The 21,685-nt window shown below is 39.5% G+C and overlaps 1 protein-coding gene across 1 annotated transcript in view; it reads left to right on the top strand.

Annotated features, from left to right (window-relative positions):
- The first annotated feature begins 201 nt into the window (after positions 1–201).
- Positions 202–21,685, top strand: part of LOC124804662 — a 30,272-nt gene continuing 8,788 nt past the window's right edge. The window contains exons 1-3 of the mRNA XM_047264902.1: positions 202–392; positions 7,807–7,959; positions 15,628–15,781. Coding sequence (XP_047120858.1) covers positions 341–392; positions 7,807–7,959; positions 15,628–15,781 — 359 coding nt within the window. The 5' untranslated portion in view covers positions 202–340. The remainder of the gene's footprint in view (positions 393–7,806; positions 7,960–15,627; positions 15,782–21,685) is intronic.

Genomic DNA, 21,685 nt, shown 5'->3' with positions numbered 1-21,685 from the left:
CTTAGTCATGCAATTTGCCATGTTATGGTTGAGACTTCCTTAGCTATCACCGACAGTATCATAAAGACATCGTGAAAAACATAATGTTGCTGTATCCGTTCTCATCGATATTCTCGACTTGGTTTACGATTTTGCCGTTTCGATAGTTGCAGATTAAAGTCGATATAGTTTGAATATTTCGATGCAGCGAGTACAATAACTTTGGAGGACGCTTGTTGCTTGTCTCGTTGAGTCACAACGGGAGGGTGGAGATGTGTTTTGTTTATGTTTTGTAGGTAGGGAAAGACTAGGTGGAAAATCACTCGAAGGATCGAATTGACAAGATATTCCACTAACAAAAATGCACAAGTTATACATATTTTACGCCGTTTTGGCTACAGTATTCTCTGTTGGTGCGTTACGTTAAGTAAACAGATTTTATATGGGTGTGGTGTGTCACTAAAGTGTTTGTAGTATTTGGCGCTAGCGCTTGTTAATCTGCATGACAGTCTTTAAAATAGTACATGTTAATAAAGCGAGTGATTAAATTTAAAAGAGTCGATGTTTTATTGGCATGACATGTAGTTGTGTGTTATGATATTAAAAGACTGAGCGATAAACAAATATACCTTATCTCATAGACATTTCTGATCTCATCTATGTATTATTTACAAATAATAGCTTTTGAAAATGTAAACAGATAAAAGTTTGAGGGTCATTCCATGGTTGCGAACATAAAGTGTTACAGATGTGGCTACCCTCAGATGGTGATTTATTTTGTGCAGTAAAAGATTACTGCTTTCCCTTTTCACTTTAATCTGTGTACTTACTTTTATTGTAAGAATTACATAATCTAGTCATTACAGGAAAATTTATGGGCCACTTTGTATTGTCATAGTTTTTGTACAATGCAACATTTACGACTTTTATCTGTTATGACATTTTAGTATGCAACTTCATTTAACTGATTTAGTTATTTGCAGTTTTGCTTGTTATACTTATCGGGTTGTAGGAAATAATTTACAAATAATGGCAGACTTATTTGCAAAAAGTGAATTGATTTGTGAATTAGTTCTTGGTCCTTATATACAATAACACATTCTCTCTCCTTCATATTTTTCTCAAGCCTTTCCCCCCCCCCCCTCCCCAATCAAGCCTTCTGACTGTTTTGATGTGGCCCACCACGAATTCCTCTCCTGTAGCATCATCATCTCACAGTAGAACTTGCATCCAATGTCCTTGATTATTTGTTGAATATATTTCAATCTTTGCCTTCCTATATAGTTTTTAACCTCTACAGCTTCCTCAAGTATCGTGGAAGTTATTCCTTGGTGTTTTAACACAATTTCTCTCTTACTGTCACTGCTTGTTGTCAACATTTTCCACTTGTCCCTTCTGCACCATTTATGTGGACAACATCCTTATCTCATATGTTATCAGTCCGCATCCTTCTAGTGCACCACATTTCAAGCATTTTGATTCTCTTCTTCTTAGCTTCTCCCACAGTCCATGCTTCACTTCCAAATAATGCTTCACTCCACACACACTCTCATAGAATTTCTCCCCCAAATTAAGGCCAGTCTTTTACTGATGTCTGCTTTTTATATTCTCCTTGCTTTGTCCATTGTGTTATTTTGCTTCCACTTTGTGGTCACCAATTTTAATGTTGAGTTTATTGCTGCTCTTGTTTCTGATACACATAACTTTTGTTTTCCCATCCATAGTATGCGCTCATTAGACTGTTCATTCCAATCAGCAATGTCCTGTAATTCTTCCTTGCTTTCACTGAGGATAAGAATGTCATCAGCAAATCTTATCGTGATATTATTTCACCCTATATTTAAACCCACTCCTGAACAAATAATTATTTCCATCATTCTTCTTTGAGGCACATTTGTGGGAAAAAAACTGCATCCCTTTTGTACACCATATTTGACCCAAGAGCTTTGCTCTTTGTCTTCAATTCATATTGTTCCATCCTGGTTCTTACACATGTTTATTTATTTATTTTATTTATTTATCCTGTGGATCACATATTGTACAAAGTACACATGATATAGGACAAGTCATTTTTCTTAACAAATATGTAGTTTGGAGAAAAAAAATAGGCAATGGACTGCCATTTAAAAAAATGTACACAAAATTGTTCGTTGATGAATATAGTAACTTCACATACAGAGAATACAAACAATTTACATGGGGAACTAAGAAACATGTAGGCAATGTAGTGCTACTTTAAATTTACACAAATAATCACTGAGATTACAGAATAGTGAAAATGTCAACTGGAAACACAACAGAAACATGTAGGCAATGTAGTGCTACTTTAAATTTACACAAATAATCACTGAGATTACAGAATAGTGAAAATGTCAACTGGAAACACAACAGAAGGACAATGTCATTTAAAAACTACATTAAACATGAAATTAACATTGAGATTTCACAGACAATTAAGTTTTAATACCAATAGAATGTGTACTTGTACATTCAAAAGCGAGTTGAAAAATTTTGGGAAGTGAAACTGAAACATAGTTGTGTATAGTAGAAATTAGGTTATTATTTTGCCTACAGAATGTTTTACTCTAATCACAGTATTTTACAAAGGAACTTTATAATTTTTCATTTCCAGGAATTCTTGTACTGAATAGAAACAGTGCTTTGTCAGAAATGCCTTTAGTTAATTTTTAAATATTGGATCTGGAGCAGTTTTTATTTGTTCTGGAATTTTATTGTGTAATACGACACCCAGATGAATTATATATTTTTGGTATGATGATGTCCTTGAAAAAATTTGATGGATATTAGATTGCCCTCTGGTATAATGAGCATGTATATCATTGTTTCGGATTAATTTGCCTGTTCTTGAGAGGTATTCCCTGGTGAGTAGGATTGTTTCGTGAATGAATAGGGATGGGATGCTTAGAACATTAAGTTTTATAAATTGACATTTACAGGATTCCAGCTTTTTGAGGCCACAGATTATCCTCAGTGCTCTTTTTTGTAGTTTAAATATATCTGTGCTGTGAGTTGAATTTCCCCAAAAGATGATTCCATAGCGGAGCAATGAGAGGAACTGCGCATGGTATGCTTGCATTAGTGTGGATTTACTTGTAGTAGATTTTAGTATTCTTAGTCCATAGCACAATGACGAGAGTTTCTTTGATAAGTTGTTTATATGTGTGTCCCATTTTAAATTTTGTTGGACCCATAGACCCAAAAATTTTGTTGCATTTACATTTTCAATTTTATCGTTATTTAACTTTACTTGGATAGTTTTTTGACTGGATGTGGGAATTAGATGGAAGTTGATACATACAGTTTTCCCACTATTAACAATTAGGCCATTTTTGTTAAACCACTCAGAAAGTTTTTCCATAGAGTTATCAGATATTGTCTGAAGGGATTCAGGGCTAGATCCAGTCAACACTATGCTTGTATCATCAGCAAACAGGATAGTTTTTTGTGGTCTCATACGTTCAACAAGATCATCTATGTAAATGAGGAAAAGTAATGGCCCTAGAACAGAACCCTGGGGAACACCATATCTTATTGTTCTTTCCTCCGAGAGGAAAACTGTGTTATTTATTTTATTCTGTACATTAATATCGTATTGAAGTGATACCTTCTGTCTGCGGTTTTGTAGGTAAGAGCATAGCCAGTTGTGAGCCACACCTCTTATTCCTCTTCTTTCCAATTTAGCAAGCAGTATTTTATGATCTAGTACGTCAAAGGCTTTAGAGAGATCTAAGAAGATACCTGCAGCTATATTATGTTGGTCAATTGATTTCAGTATGTGGTCCAACAGTTCAAAAATTGCTGTCTGGGTGGATAAAGATTTACTAAAACCATGTTGTTGAATGCTGATTGGTGCGTGGTTTTTTATGAAATTTATAAGCCTGTCATAAAGTTTTTCCAGGATTTTTGAAAAGATGCTTAATATGGATAATGGTCTATAATTGGATACTAAATCAGGGGAACCTTTCTTTAGTAATGGTGAGACTTTAGCTATTTTGAGAGCATCTGGAAAAATGCCAGTTTTTAATGATTGGTTGTAGATGGTTGATAATGGCTTTACTATATGGGGAGCACACACCTTTAATATGAGGTCAGGTACTACATCATAGCCACTAGAGATTTTATTGTGTAACAATTTTATTATGTTCATAATTTCATCAGGGTTTGTTTCATAAACAAACATTGTAGCATTAGTGCTGTTTGAGGTATTGGTGGAATTGAAGAACGATACCTTGCAGTTTGCCTGAATGAGATCTTCTGCTAGTGAGGTGAAATATTCATTGAACTTGTTTACAACTGTGTATGGATCTGTGACCTTAGAGTCATTAAGTGTTAGAGAAATGTTTTCCTTTTTAGGTGTTGAACTACAAGGTTCTTTTTTAATAACTTTCCACATAGCTTTCATTTTGGTTGTTTATAACCTGTCATTCCCTATAGTTTACACCTATTTTTGAGAGGTTTTCGAATATATTACTCCCTTTTACTTTATAAAACACTTTTCTATGTTACAAATTCTGTGATCTTTCTTCCATTATCAAGGGGAACATCAGAACTGCCTCTCTGGAGCTTTTACTATCCATAAAGCTGAATTAATAGTCAAACAGATCCTCAGTTGTCTTTTCCACTCTTCTGTATATATTTTATTCTTGACAGCAAACTGAATGCATGAGATGCTAGGCAGATTGCATAATAGTTATTGCATTTATCTGCCCCTGCTATCTTCAGGATCATGTGAATATACGTTTTTGAAGGCATGGTGGTATACATCTCCAGACTCGTAGATTCAACAAACCAACTTGAGGAGTTGTATGATTGCCTCTTCCCCACAGTTATTTTAGAAATTCCAAAGGAATGTTATCTATGCCTTCTGTATTATTTAATCACACTACAGATTCTGACTCTAATATTGCATCCAATATGTCATCCATATCAACTCCCACTTATTCTTCTATCATTAGATCATTCCTTCACCATGTAGCAGCCTTCAGTGTATTCCTTTCCACCTATCAACTCTCTCCTTTGCATTTAACATGGAAATTCCTCTTGCACTTTTAATGTTGATATGTCTGCTTCTGTCTTCACCAAAGGTTGTTGTGACTTGCCTACATGCTGAATCATGTCCTTCCGGCAACCATATATTTTTCAGTTTCTTCACATTTTCCCTGCTGCCATTTCATCTTGGCTTTCCAGCAGTTCCTATTTATTTCATTCCTAAGGGACTTATTGCTGTATTCTTATATTTTCCTAAATGTTTCTGTACTTTTCCTTTTTTAATCAGTTGAAGTATTTTTTTCCTGTTACCCAAGATTTCTTTGCTGTTAATTTCTTTGTAAGTATATTGCTCCATCCAACTTCTCTGATCGCCCGTTTTAGAGATGCCCATTCTTCTTCAGCTGTACTACCTGCTGTGGTATTCATCATTTTACTATTGTCTGTCTTGATAGCTGAGTGGTCAGTGCGGTGCAACACCAAACAAAGGAGCCCGGGTTCGATTCCCTGGTGGGTTGGAGATTTTCTCCACTCAGGGACTGGGTGTTGTGTTGTCTTCATCATCATATCATCCCAATTGATGTGTAAGTGAATTTAACTGCTGTCTTCTTCAGTACTGCCGAAGTGGCATCAACTAAAAAGACTTGCAGCTAGTGACCGATCTACCTGACAGGGGGTCCTAGCTACACAACATTTCATTTCATTTTGCTGTACTATCTACAGCCTTGTTAAACTTCAAATGCACCTCATCATCCCTCAGTACTTCACATTAATTATTCTGAGCGATTCTCTTAAACTTCAACCTACTCTTCAGCATTACTGTTTGTAGTCTGAGTCTACTCCTGGATATGCCATACAGTACAATATCTGATTTTGGAATCTCTACCTGTCCTTCCCCTACAACAGCATTCCAGTCCTCCAAGATTTTTTGATTTACACCTCCCTTTACATAATGAATTATATGTTCTGTATCCTCATATACTTTTTGTTTCTCTGTGTTTTGTTTGTGACACTGGCATGTGTATCTGGACTATTGTTGTTGGTCTTGATGAGAGTAATCCTATCGCAGTATTGTTCAACGTAACTCTCTCTCTCTCTCTCTCTCTCTCTCTGACCTGCCTTTTTTACTCATAACAAATCCTACTCCTGTTATAGTATTTTCTGCTGCGGTTGATGTTAGCCTATATTTTGCTGACCAGAAATCCTTCTCTTCTTTCCATTTCACTTCACCAACCCACCACTATGTCTGTATTAGCCTTTTGAGTTTCCATTTTCAGACATTCTAATTTCCCTACCACATTACATGCTGACTCTTATAATATTACCCTTTTGTTGGTTAATGAATCTTTATCTCAAGGTTGGAACAGGGGACTATGTGAAATCATTTGCCAGTGAAGAGGTAATCATGACTTTTTTCGGTTATATTCCACATGTCCTGTGGGTACACATTGTGTCTCTTCAATCCAATGGTTTCCAATGTGTTGTGCATCATCGTGCCATTGACCATTGGTGATTCTTGCTGCTTTTAGATGCAATTTCCCACCCCAAGGAGGAGAGGAAGCCCGTAACCTCCTTCCATTCCTCCAGCCTCTTTGACAAGGCCATTGGCAGAAGATTGGTATTTTCACTTGTGATGGTATTAATAAGCTCACTGTTTTACATGGTTAAATCTGTAAGATGCTACAGTATTCGGTTTCACTATTTGTTCCTTGTGGTCATACAGTGCATTGACAGTGGATCACAGTTTAATATTTTATCAGGGACTGTCCATGAGTGTATATAGATTTTTATTCTTCCTTACTTACGTAGCTCAACAAAATAACTTTGATCCAAACGTAGGAGAAAACTATACGAGAAAATTCTTAAACCTGAATCCCCTAAGATCCACAACAACATGAAATTAATGAAAGAAATACCCACAAAAAAGTTCAAATACATACCACAAACTTAGGCTACATAGGACACATGTCCTCTGAACTAAACACTGTACTAAAGAAGACAGCAGTTAAATTCACTTACAAAACCAGACACAATCTCAACACATTAATCCATTCTGATAAAGCAAAACCATCACTACACACACAATCAGGCATATATAAAATAAATTATAAAAACTGTGATAAATTCTAAGTTGGAAAGACAGGCAGAAATTTTGAAATTAGCTATAGAAAACACACAAGAATTAGTGACAGAAATCAATCCACATTCTTCAACCTTTTAAAAACAGAAAATCACGAAGCTGATCAAATAACAAACGCAATGAAAATCTTACGTATAAAACCAATGGGGTTTAAAATGAACGAATTGGAAGAAATGGATCACAGTTTGTTTGAAGTGAGAGGAATGGGATAGATAGCCATGCACTCTTGGTCATACATATAGGAATTGGATTTTTTAGGAATGACATATGTCCTACTGTTGTTAGTGTTGCAGTTGTGGGGCCCATAATTTGATGGAACAATCAACTTTTGCAACATTGTGCACTCACTTTCATATTTCTTAAAGGTCCCAAATCCCATTATCAAGTATCTTGATTGAGATTGGTTTGCATACTGCAATACTGGACTTGCATTCAGAGCACAGCAGTGCAAATCCCTATCTGACCATTAGGTTTTTTGTGGTTTCCCAAATGTGGGGGAGGTTCCTATAAAAAATATTTCCTTCCCCTATCCAAGCTTGTGTTCCATCTCTAATCATTGATGGACACCAAGGCCTAATCTGACTTCTTTCCTGACTTACATACTGCATAGTTTTATTTTGAATATGATTTAGAATTACACATAATGTTAAATTATTGTGATTTTTTTATTCTTTTTGCAGGTAGTGGAGGTTGGAATCCTTTCAAGCTCTATTGTTATCGTTGTGTTTCTACCCACCCAGGGTGTGGGGACAAATTTAATTGGTTATGGTACTGGGGTGAAATTTGCCCAGAACCTAATGATGTGTGTGTAAAGCTAATAGAAAGAAAAGGAGGTTAGTAATTAATATAATTTATTAATTTTGTAATGTGCAGTGTACTTTAAATGTAGTTTGTCATTACAATGGCCTCGTAGGTATAAATTTGTTGCAGTGTGGTTCACTTTTGTGTGGAAAGTTCAAAATATCTGAACACAAATTTTTTTGTGTATGTTTAAACAATGAAAGTCCAGGATGCAATAACAACAATATTATGAAAAGGGAGGATTGCTAATCACCAATTAGAGGAGATGTTGAGCGTCACAGACAACCACAACAAAAAAAAGTGCTATATATTTTAGCTGTTGGCCAAGAGGCCTTCTTCTGAAGTAGAAAGCACACCACATTCACCCAAGCTTAACTTGCGCCCGTGCGCGCGCGCTAACGATCACAATTCGTGTGCGATCCCTTCTGTGTGAACTGGAGTCCTTCCCTTTACCACCTCCCATCCAGGTCTGTCTGCATACACCTCCATGGTGTACACCAAGGCCACACATTCGTCTGGACCTTTCGCATGACCCTAAGAACTCAGTTACTCCTGCTGCTCTCCACTGTCACTTCCTCTCAATTCTTTATGTGTTCGGGGGCTCTGAAGTGGTTTACACTGGAAGCTCGATGACTGATGGTCATGTTGGCTTCACCTACATCCACAGAGGCCATTTTGAACAGCATTCCTTGCCCGATGGTTGCAGTGTATTCACTGCAGAGCTGGTGGCCATCTCTTGTGTACTTCAGTATATCCTTTCATGCCCCAGGGAATCATTTCTTCTGTGTACTGACTCCTTGGGCAGTCTACAAGGTATTGACCAGTGCTACCCTCGCCATCCTTTGGTAGCGTCCATTCAGGAGCCCACCTATGCCCAGGGCCAGTCCCGTCATTCAGTGGTGTCGGCATCCCAGGCAATGAACTTGCTTACAGGCTGGCCAAACAGGCTATGCGGAAACCGCTTCTGGAGATGGACATCTCTGAACCTGAACTGCATTCAGACTTATGCCATAGGGTTTTTTGGCTTTGGGAGACGGCATGGCATAACAGTACATACAACAATCTGTGTTTCATTAAGGAGGCTACGAATGTGTGACAGTCTTCCATGCGAGCCTCTTGCAGGGAATCAGTTGTCCTCTGCTGGCTCCGTATTGGCCACGCATGGGCGACCCACGGTTACCTTCTGCTCCGTGAAGACCTGCCTGAATGTTGATGCGGCGCCCGGTAGACAGTGGCTCATATTCTGGTGCACTGTCCCACTTTGGCTGGCCAGCGACGAAATCTTGGGTTACCGGATTCGTTCCCACTAATTTTATCTGACAACACCTCATCGGCTGATTTCGTTTTACATTTTATTCGTGAGGGTGGGTTTTATCATTTGATCTATGTTTTAGCTCATGTCCTTTGTCCCTCTGTGTCCTCCATCCTAGTGCTTGTAGGGTGGAGGTTTTAATGTGTTGCAGAGTGGCTGGCTTCTCCTTTTTTTTATTCTCGTGGTCAGCTGGCCATGGTAATCTGCTTTGTTTTTTTTTTTTTTTTTTTTTTTTTTTTTTTTTTTTTTTTTTTTTTTTTAAATCCTGTTTTTTGCATTTCCGTGGTTTTCTTGTCCTCTTCTGTCCATTTACATGTTTGTTGCCCTTCATCATTCTTGTGATTTTTCCTTTCATTCCATTTTGAGTTGTCAGTCTCATTTGTTTTATTCTCACACTTGTGGCATTGTTTTATTCAGGATAAGGGATTGATGTCCTCGCAGTCTGGTCCCTTTCCCCCTCCTTTAATTGAACCAACCAACCAATCGTGACAGAAGCCCAAACAACATGGGACTGATGTACTAGGACATGTATTGAAACTATGAAATTGTGTATTGATAGTTGCTAGGCACTAACCAGAATCTAGATTTATTTAATAAAGCCTGCAAGGAAAGGAGATCTGATTGCTGTGCTCCATTATTTTATAAGTTAATCATACATATTTATATAACACTGTTACTGTTGAATTAATTTGAGATATGTGCTGTTTAGACTACACTTAAGGATCTTTTCTACATAATTGTCACTAACTTTCTAATTTATGGGTCTGAGTATGAAGTTTTCCTTAATAATAACGTAAGTACTTGTAGGTTCCTTTAATTTTAATATCATCGGAGTAGCCCGTAGTGCCTGCAAAAGTCTTTCCACCCAGTAATATCTTCAAATTTTGTTATAACTGTAAATCACTCATCGCAAGCCCTGGATTATATGATAGATGTGCCAAAATATCCCAAAGAACTTTGGCATGCCAGTGCGCTATGCACAGTATATGCCATGTATTTTAAATAGCTCACAGATTTTACATTGTTTGACAGTAGGCATCAGCTGTGATAGTGCATCCTCATTACAAAAGATGAACAGGGAGTGGTCCTTTCTCTTCCAATAAACTGTGGCCACAGTTACTCAGTTTGAAATTCAAGATATGAATTTTCTTCGAGGCTTGTTATCTTTATCACTGATAGTTACTTATTTTCAAGTTTGTGGTAAGCTACAAAAGTTTCATCAGCATCACAGTGGATGCAGGAAATTCTTTCATCATTAAAAATAACATCTTCTATGGCAATAGATTACATCATTTACCAATTATTATTCTTCAGCATTTTTACTCCATTGCCAGGATCTTCTACAGAAGTTCAAACAGAATGATTTTTTTTTTTTTTTTACCATGTCATGAAATCTTGAAGAGCTACATACATTGTTTTCTTGTTTTTCATGGTGTGTTATAGCCATTGAATTTCATAATGATAATCAGTCAGCATTTTCACTACTCTACCACTGCTGAAACCCCCCCTCTGTCCTCTCCTCCCAGTTATTGTCATCACTGGTTACAGATAACCCACCTTCTTTCATCATCATTAATGTCACTTCTATACCTACATCTACATATATAGTCTGCAAACCACTATGAGGTGCATGGCAGACAGTGTTGGCATAACAGTAGTGTAAACTCTAGTGCTCTTGTAAGTGGAATGGTGTGACATGCTGCACATTTTTAACTGCCCCTGAATGAAGTGGCCCTGTAGATCAAGAACAGAAATAGAACATGCAATATTTTGTACATTAGCTGTTCACAATATTTCTCGGGCAGTGTTCGTAAAACTACTTTCCCCATTCCCATTGGTGTTGTTATTTTCTACAGCAGTGACTGTTGATTTGTTGCCTGCTGTTTCATTACCAGATGATAATGCTTATTCTTTGTTGAAATCTATGCTGTTTCCTCACTCGTCACAGTTTCTCTTCTCTAGTGGTCCTCAAACGCTTTTTGATCTTAATAGGTGACTTGAAAAACCTTCTAATGCCACAGTACTAAAATCTAATAACATATCTGAAGAATCAAGTTGCCCAGTCTTGCGAGGCCAACTGAAAAGACACTAGACAATAAAAATATCAAAATTGATGTGCAAGTCACATAAGTAATGTTACATTGAATGGCTTGCTCCAGGCAAGGAAACACATGACCTTTATTTATTGAAGGCAAAAGCATCAGCTTTTATTTTTTCAAGTTAGAGAGTAAGGTGCTTGATGTACACTCCTGGAAATTGAAATAAGAACACCGTGAATTCATTGTCCCAGGAAGGGGAAACTTTATTGACACATTCCTGGGGTCAGATACATCACATGATCACACTGACAGAACCACAGGCACATAGACACAGGCAACAGAGCATGCACAATGTCGGCACTAGTACAGTGTATATCCACCTTTCGCAGCAATGCAGGCTGCTATTCTCCCATGGAGACGATCGTAGGGATGCTGGATGTAGTTCTGTGGAACGGCTTGCCATGCCATTTCCACCTGGCGCCTCAGTTGGACCATCGTTCGTGCTGGACGTGCAGACCGCGTGAGACAACGCTTCATCCAGTCCCAAACATGCTCAATGGGGGACAGATCCGGAGATCTTGCTGGCCAGGGTAGTTGACTTACACCTTCTAGAGCACGTTGGGTGGCACGGGATACATGCGGACGTGCATTGTCCTGTTGGAACAGCGAGTTCCCTTGCCTGTCTAGGAATGGTAGAACGATGGGTTCGATGACGGTTTGGATGTACCGTGCACTATTCAGTGTCCCCTCGACGATCACCAGTGGTGTACGGCCAGTGTAGGAGATTGCTCCCCACACCATGATGCCAGGTGTTGGCCCTGTGTGCCTCGGTCGTATGCAGTCCTGATTGTGGCGCTCACCTGCACGGCGCCAAACACGCATACGACCATCATTGGCACCAAGGCAGAAGCGACTCTCATCGCTGAAGACGACACGTCTCCATTCGTCCCTCCATTCACGCCTGTCGCGACACCACTGGAGGCGGGCTGCACGATGTTGGGGCGTGAGCGGAAGACGGCCTAATGGTGTGCGGGACCGTAGCCCAGCTTCATGGAGACGGTTGCGAATGGTCCTCGCCGATACCACAGGAGCAACAGTGTCCCTAATTTGTTGGGAAGTGGCAGTGCGGTCCCCTACGGCACTGCGTAGGATCCTACAGTCTTGGCGTGCATCCGTGCGTCGCTGAGGTCCGGTCCCAGGTCGACAGGCACGTGCACCTTCCGCCGACCACTGGCGACAACATCGATGTACTGTGGAGACCTCACGCCCCATGTGTTGAGCAATTCGGCGGTACGTCCACCCGGCCTCATGCATGCCCACTATACGCCCTCGCTCAAAGTCCGTCAACTGCACATACGGTTCACGTCCACGCTGTCGCGGCATGCTACCAGTGTTAAAGACTGCGATGGAGCTCTGTATGCCACGGCTAACTGGCTGACACTGACGGCGGCGGTGCACAAATGCAGCGCAGCTAGCGCCATTCGACGGCCAACACCGCGGTTCCTGGTGTGTCCGCTGTGCCGTGCGTGTGATCATTGCTTGTACAGCCCTCTCGCAGTGTCCGGAGCAAGTATGGTGGGTCTGACACACCAGTGTCAATGTGTTCTTTTTTCCATTTCCAGGAGTGTATTAAGACTGCGGATCTTATTCTTTGGATGATTTCACATCAGTACTGTAGGATTTATGGAAGAAGGTTGGTGCTCATTAATTAATGCCAGAAGTTCAGCTTTCCTTGTCTTTGTGTGTTTTATTTATTTATTTTGGATATTTCTACATGATAGTCTGAAGTTTGCCTGTTATAGTCATAGATGAAAAGTGACCATGAAACGAAACTCTGCGTTCACAACAAGGAATTGTTACCTGGTGCTGCTGTTTGACGTACTCATCAGACATGTCACTTTGCAAACATTTATTCACAGCACATTCTGTATGAAAAATAAATAAACCACTGGTTAGTTTAATTATTATGCTTCATTGTTTTGTAAAAAAAATGTGTGTTTTCTCATCCAAATATAATAAGTCATTCAATTAGGGTTAAAGAAGAAGAAGTCAAATATCATAATGGAACAGTTTCTCTCAGAGTGTCTTTGCTAACCTGTAAAGTCCAGTTCTGTGCAACAATATAGCGGTGAAGTTTTTACAGAAGCTGTTTTCTTTGTGTTGCTCATAGTATCACAGAAATTGCTTTCTAATAATTCATTTAGCTGTATCACCTGTGAAATATATATTGTGTGAATTTTACTTGTTCTGCATTGGGGTAGGTACTTGAATCCTACTCCACTCAGCTGTTGCTTTTGCTGCTAATAAATGAGTGTCATTTTGCCTGGTGCAAACCTTTCGGCAATGCTAATTCAGAGACTTGTGTGTCAGTTTCGCTGCTTTTACATTAGAGTAGCTTTTCAATTGGCCTCTTAAGGCTGACAGGACCTCCTTCCAGAAAAAAACTGAAGTGGTCACCAAATGCACTAGCACCTAGATCCTGTGGCAAGTTTCAATTTGTCATTGAGATACTAGCATTTACTATTGTGCCATTAGAGGGCTTCAAAAGCCATGTAACAAGTCCAAAAAGTGTGTGATGGCTACTGCAGGAGAGTACTCTGACAGATGAGGAAAATGAAAATATAATAAAATTGATCAATTTCATGTTCCTTGTTCTGTAGTTTGCATACCATTGATTTTAAGTTTTGCTTGCCAGTATTTGTTTGCACATGCCATCACCTATAACACCTTTTTTGTTCTTATTGCCAGTAAAATGTTAAAAGCAACTTGTTGCAGCATCCCACAAAAGTATTTTCCCTGGTCACTTTTCAAGATCACTTTTCACACTCACACTGCAGGAATCCATTTTGACTTCCTGATTAATACACCCTCCTATTGTTTACTACCATTCTCCTCATGGGGCTTGTCTCCAGTATGTAATGTAATGTTGGCTTTGGCTTTTGACTTGTTTTGGAGATATGTCTTTTTCCCTTTCAAACAAATCTTTGTTGATTGCTCACAACAGATTTTACTCCTCTAAGGTCACTATCAATTCTCCTGTCCTCTGTGACAACAAGAAGAAGGGTTGCACTTTGTCAGTGGCTTATGTTTTAAGATTTTCTTTACTATCATGTTTTCCAGAATCTTGTTACTATCTGCCTCACTGGGTGCTTCAACAGTGAGAACAGTGTTCACCTTCCTTGTACATGTGTCATACCTCAGTTTCAAGCCATACAAGTTTGATTCTTTTAATCTCTGCTTGATTACCTTGCTGTGTTTGTTATCATTATGTTTAAGTAATAAAATTGCATTTTTTATTTTTATCTGAGTGGCGATTTGTTTACACTTCTACAGTTCAGGCAATAATCGTTCTTGAGTTTTATTGCTCTAACCACAATAGGAGCAATAGGATGCAACAGACCACTGTCACTCTGTAACACTGGAGTACATATTATTGCACTATTATTTGTAGAGGCGTTCTGATTAATTTATACCACATGTCATGCTTATTATTCTCTCTCTCTCTCTCTCTCTCTCTCTCTCTCTCTCTCTCTCTCTCTCTCTCTGTGTGTGTGTGTGTGTGTGTGTGTGTGTGTGTGTGTGTGTGTGTGTGTGTGTTTCGGTTTCTTATAGCTATTAATTGTTTGAAAATTTCACATACTGCATTTTACACCCTGAATAATTAACTACATGCCACATTCACAGACTGAGACAATATTGCTGCTCATCTCACATTGTAGTAATATGGTCTAACATCATAAATGTTAAATGTCAAGATTTGCAGCCACAGTGCAGATAAAGAGTGGTGATGGCTCACATTTTTCAACTCCAGTTTGTGGCTGTGAGTACAGCGAACAGTACTCCTTATTCTTATAAGCAGAAATTACTAGCTTCTGGCACTCACTCATATTGAGATATAATTTCAATTAAATAATGTTTATTTACCATAATACTCAGGTAGTTGATTGTATGTGTGGCTATCTTGTGAATGTGAGATTCACACCTTGTGGGATTTTACCATATTGTGGTATCTACCTCTTGTAAGACAGGAAATAGCAGTGGCGCTAAGTATGAAAAAATAATTTAACTTCCATTTTTACTTTCTTTGTAACACTCAGCTCCCATTCTCCTGAAATTAGAGAGAAAAGTTTGTTACTAACACTGCTTGCCACTTACTGTGACTATAGTTTGTGGTTGTTCACAGGCCGTCTGTAGTTGGTATGTGGGCACTGCTTTGTCAATGTTGCTTTAGATTGTGACATGTTTTTATGTTGTCAGTTAGTAGTCCCTACCTGTTTTCATTTCTATCTGTGTTTCTATTTTTAATGCAAAATAGCAATAATGTTTATTTGAAATCTGTGCTTTCACAGTCGAGACTGTAATCACAAGAGATTGTCTTAGCTCACTGCGAAGTTTTCGAACTGACATTCCTGCTGATCATTATGAAGGGTGCCGTCCAGCTACAGTGGATGTCCGCTTGGCAAATTATGTCAACAACTCCATAAAAGAACTTGATGTCAAACGGTAAGTAGCTGCATTGTCAAATTCTGGTTGTGAGTGTACTGTCTGTTAATAGTCAGGCACATTAATTTCTCTTGCACTAGAAAACATTAGACATCTTACATAAAAGTTTTAGACCACTAACATAACTTGCATACTTTGTGTGTTTTAGATAAGAAAAAAATATTTCTCAATACTCTTCTGACCACAGGAAGCTGCCATGTACAGCAGCCTGTGTAGTGGAGGCAGTAGTAAACATGGGTTCTCACTGAACTTCAGTAGAGCTCATTACGAGCGAGTGGGATACTACTGCTTGTACACAATGTTCGGTCTGTCTTGAAGGACGTAGCAACTTAGACTATGCACACAAACTCACTATATGACATGAAGAGTTGTCAATGAGGGAAGTTGTCTGCTGAATTGGCATGCATCACTGTGACACCAGTTGAACATCAAGCACCATCATGAGACACAAAAGATTGAAGTACCTCAAAGAGAACTGCATATTGTCTTTTGGAAGGAAGTGTTGACCCAGACATTACCCAACCATCTCCAAACAAACCTCTTTGGTCTTTAGGTATCCATTACGAATGACAGTACAATGTCCAAACCCCCCTAGCGTGTGATCTACGAAAAAAGTTTGTAAGGGAATTCCTGGAATGGAACTTGGATAAGTGGTGTTAGGTTTCACTTGACAAATGAGTGCAGGATTACTGTGATACCTGGACGTAGTTATAGAAAAGAGTGGAGATGACCAGGTACCATTGCACTTTTCAGGTATTCCACAGGTTTCACCAGGAAGAGGGGCCAGTGTTATGTACAGTCGGCAGATGCCTCTCATCTCTCTCAAGCCTAATTTGAGTGCTGTGCAGTATTGAGACGATATCATCCAACCTGTTGTTCAACTCTACAGTCAGCATTTAGGCAGTGGGTTTCTCTTTCAAATCAATAATGCTTGAGCATACTGTGCTCAATATGTGAACCTCTTCCTCTAGGGGGCATTAATCAACCAAATGGAATAACCTTCAGTATCTGCTGACAAGAACCCATTTAAGAATGCTTGGGACTAGTTGATACTTGCAAAGTGCCAGTGTAGGAATGCTTCTCACATTGGATGTCCTCAGGAAGGCCTCAATCAAAGAGTGCGGCAGATTCAAGCAGCAATGCCTCAGCCATCTTATGAGCAAGATGCCAAGAAGGATCCAAGCACAGTACAGAGCACAAGGTGGAGCAACATGGTATTAAATGTTACCCACCAGATTATGATTTCATAGACATGCAACGGTGCACAGTTTTAAACAGAGTACCATTGTTTTAGTTAGCTTTTTTTTTTTCTTTTTTTTCCATTAGGTTTACTTTCTCAATTTTCCCCTCAATTTTCCCTCCTATATAATCTAAGCCCACACATGTTTGTAGGTATGCAGATGGTGCAAAACCTTTTGAGCACAAGCATTATGACCTCATTTATTTCGCATGTGTCACATATATAAGAAATAGTTTCATTTTATATTGTAGATAGTATTTTACAGTCTGTTGTTTCAATCAAGTCAAACCACCTAGCTGTCTTTACAATTTTTCTACCTTTCATGGTATGAGTTGCTACGATAGCATCTAGCAAATCTTGTAGTTTACTTAACAGGCCCACATTGTGAAACAAATTTGTTGTCTGCTTGCACTTTTGACACTCCATTCACAACAAAATCACTTAGTTTATCTGCATCTTACTGCTGAAGAGCTGTGATTAAATTCGTGGCTTATGAAATCAGCATTGGAGATTAAATAAAGACATACCTACAACACATAGTAGGCATGCCAGCTTCCCGTATTCGCTTGTCACCATGCTTTTCTGTGCTGTCAGACAAGTTAGGTGATTCTTTCATTACTATTTAAAAACCTTGTGATGAATGTTAAGTTTCTTGCCCATTGGTTCAGTAAGCTTTCTGTGACACACAAGAAGCTTTTCCTAGTTATTGAATCATGTTGATGATTATATGATCTTGCTACAAATAAAAATATATTGAGGCACACAGATTAATGACAGCAAACTTAATAAACTCCACATTTGTTCCGTAAGATGCCCATCTCAATTTCAACTCTTCATTATTCCTCTCCATTGAATGCATCAATTCTTTCATGAAAATGTTATAATTTTTTATTACAGCTTAAAATTCTAATCCTTGGATGGCCATTATAGAGTTTTCGTCACAGAAGGCAGCACTTGTAGTTTCCAGTGTTATAAATGCAAAGTAAAAAATGGTTAATGAAAGGAAATGTGTGTGTGCGTGTGTGTGTGTGTGTGTGAAAGAGAGAGAGAGAGAGAGAGAGGGAGGAGGGGGGGGGGGGGGGGGGGGTTCACACTGCAGCAGTCCATACCTCAAAGTGTGAACTGCATAGACATCAAGGAGAGTTCCAAATAACATACAACAAAATTGAAAATACATTCAGGTATGTTGTGTAGATCATTCAGTGAAGATAAACAATTGCACTTTACATTTGATAACTGTTAATCATATGTGTTTAGGATTAATTATTGATTGTTCATTATTGCACACATAAGTTCAGAATATCTTTGCTGCCCAGTACTACAGTAAAGTTTGTAAGTACTGATATCATATTGTTGGTAATTAGGTTTATGCGCAGGAAGCACTGCTCATTTTCATAATATTATGGAAGGATCTCAATGATACAGCCAAAAATATCTTGATAATAATTCATGTTTATGTGTACTGTGAGTAAACAACACTTCCACTTTTTAGCAAATACAGTAACTTTCTATAAAAATATTTTCATCAGTTCTCCACAATACTGAAACCTCACTGCAATAAGACATTAGTAGAAACATTAACTGTTTCTGCATAATATGATTTATGGCACTGTCCAACTGCTCACACTTTTCCCGACCCAAGCTGATTGCCCAGCATCCGTGCTGGCGACAGTAACTAACTAGAGCAACAGTGTCACCAATCAGATTGCCAGCACCAGCATGCTACTCAAATATTTGAATACTGCATAAGATGCAGTGATGATACACTCACAATGTTAGTTTGAAGTAAGTATTTTCAAAGAGTGTTGATCATTTCACATCCAGTTGTCTTGAGTTTTGGTATACAGCTGCATCGCCATTTGTTCACATCTGAGACTGTTGTTTTTCTTTCAATGTTTATGCAGGTATGGGTAGCTGTTTCATTGTAAATAGTTTAAAGAGTGGGGGTAACAACTCGCCAATTAGTTGACATGCCGAGATATTGATAGGATCCTAAACAAGACTGAGAATGTCCTGCTTTCAGATTAATTCTTCTTAGAGCTACAGAGTACACACGTGTACACTTTTATGACTACATTGTCCCAGCTGAATGATTAGTGCCGGCACTGCAGTTCAATTGAATTGAGGGTATGTATCATGAAGGTAAAACAAAGACCAAGTGTGGAAAGAAAGGTTGGGGAGGTGTTGCTGATGGCAGGGAGGGAGAGGCAGCAGCTGTATGGATTGTGTATATGGCACTGGTGAACTCATTCTAGCTGCAGGCAGGGGAGATATGTGCATCAAACAGTGACATGGAATCTTGGAATGAGATAGTGAAATAGAACAGAGAAAGAGGGAGACTGAAGAGGAGAACATGATGGCAGGATAAGTGAAGACCACAAGGAAATGACCCACAAGGAGCAGGATTCAAATAGTGATGAACAAGGATATTCTTTAGGTTGGGCAAACCCCAGATCACTACTTTGGGTGATGTACACTATGTGATCAAAAGTATCTGGTCACCTGGCTGAAAATGATTTACAAGTTCGTGGCGCCCTCCATCAGTATACTGGAATTCAATGTGGTGTTTGGCCCACCCTTAGCCTTGATGACAGCTCTCACCCTTAGCCTTGATGACAGCTTCCACTCTCGCAGGCATACATTCAGTCAGGTGCTGGAAGGTGTCTTGGGGAATGCCAACTCATTCTTCATGGAGTAATGCACTGAGGTGAGGTATCAATGTCAGTCGGTGAGGCCTGGCATGAATTTGGCGTCCCAAAACATCCCAGAGGTGTTCTATAGGATTCAGGTGAGAAATCTGTACAGGCCAGTCCATTACAGGATGTTATTGGCGTGTAACCACTCCCCCACAGACCGTGCTTTATGAACAGGTTCTCGATCATGTTGAAAGATGCAATCGCCATCTCCGAATCACTCTTCAACAATGGGAAGCAAGAAGGTGCTTAAAACGTCAATGTAGGCCTGTGCTGTGATAGTGCCACACAAAACAAGGGATGCAAGTCCCCTCCATGAGAAACATTACCATACCATAACACCAAAGTCTCCGAATTTTACTGTTGACCTATACACGCTGGCAGATGGCGTTGACTGGGCATTTGCCATACCCACACCCTGCCATTGGATCGCCACATTGTGTACCGTGATTCGTCACTCCACACAACATTTTTCCACTGTTCAATCGTCCAATGTTTATGCTTCGTACACCAAGTGAGGCATCATTTGGCATTTACCAGCGTGATGTGTGGCTTACGAAGAGCCACTCAACCATGAAATCCAAGTTTTTCACCTCCTGTCTAACTGTCATAATACTTGCAGTGGATCCTGATGCAGTTTGAAATTCATGCGTGATGATCTGGATAGATGTCTACCAATTACACATTATGAGTCTCTTCAACTGTCGGCGGTCTCTGTCAGTCAACAGACAAGGTCGGCCTGTACGCTTTTGTTCTGTAAGTGTTCCTTCACATTTCCACTTCACTATCACATTGGAACAGTGGACCTAGGGATGTTCAGGAGTATGGATATCTCATGTACAGACATATGACACAAGTGACACCAAATCACCTGACCATGTTTGAAGTCTGTCAGTTTCGCGGAGCACCCCATTCTGCTCTTTTACAATGTCTAATGGCAACAGAGGTCGCTGGCAGCACAACATACCTAATGTGAAAATTATATTTTTTGGGGGGGTGTCTGGATACTTTTGATCACATATTGTATGTAGGTATTTGGATAAGATATCCCTCATCTCAGGCCATGTCAATAGGTAATCACAGTACTGGTGAAGGATTTGGTTGACGTTCCAATGCCAGGGTGATACTGGGTGATGGGAGATGTGCTCATTGATGGCAGGTTAACAGTTTTACTGGTGTCAAGAGGAGGAGATGGCACAGGAGATATGTTTATGGATAAGCTGGATAAGATACTATCTATCAGTAAATGTTCTGGTAAGCTGACAACTCCTGCTTTCTGCTGCAGATGTGTCACCTATTCACGAGACTGTAAGGAAAAGACTTTGTGATATGGAACAGGTGACAGCTGTCAAATTGGAGGTATTGTTAGTGGTTGGTGAACTTGATATGGACGAACATATTTATGGAGCTATCTGAGAGGTGGAGATCAAAGTCTGGGAAGGTGGCATGTTGTGTTGAGAAGTACCACATGAAACAGATTTGAGAGCAAGTGTTGGGGTTATGGAGCAAAGAGCAAAAGTTGCCTCTGCCATGAGATCCTGTGACTGGACAGGCTGGACTGGCTGCTTCTTCAACAGGGTCGGAGCAGGCACATGCTGCAGATGTGTCACCTATTCACGAGACTGTAAGGAAAAGACTTTGTGATATGGAACAGGTGACAGCTGTCAAATTGGAGGTATTGTTAGTGGTTGGTGAACTTGATATGGACGAACATATTTATGGAGCTATCTGAGAGGTGGAGATCAAAGTCTGGGAAGGTGGCATGTTGTGTTGAGAAGCACCACATGAAACAGATTTGAGAGCAAGTGTTGGGGTTATGGAGCAAAGAGCAAAAGTTGCCTCTGCCATGAGATCCTGTGACTGGACAGGCTGGACTGGCTGCTTCTTCAACAGGGTCGGAGCAGGCACATGGGGTGAGGGGTTTACTAGTATTGGGAGTTCCAATGTTAGGCCTGTTATGGAGCCCCATAT

This window comes from Schistocerca piceifrons, chromosome 7 (assembly GCF_021461385.2).
Source record: "Schistocerca piceifrons isolate TAMUIC-IGC-003096 chromosome 7, iqSchPice1.1, whole genome shotgun sequence".
NCBI classification, from domain to species: domain Eukaryota; kingdom Metazoa; phylum Arthropoda; class Insecta; order Orthoptera; family Acrididae; genus Schistocerca; species Schistocerca piceifrons.
Note: the sequence above shows the minus strand (reverse complement) of the source record. Positions and strands in the feature narration are given on the sequence as shown.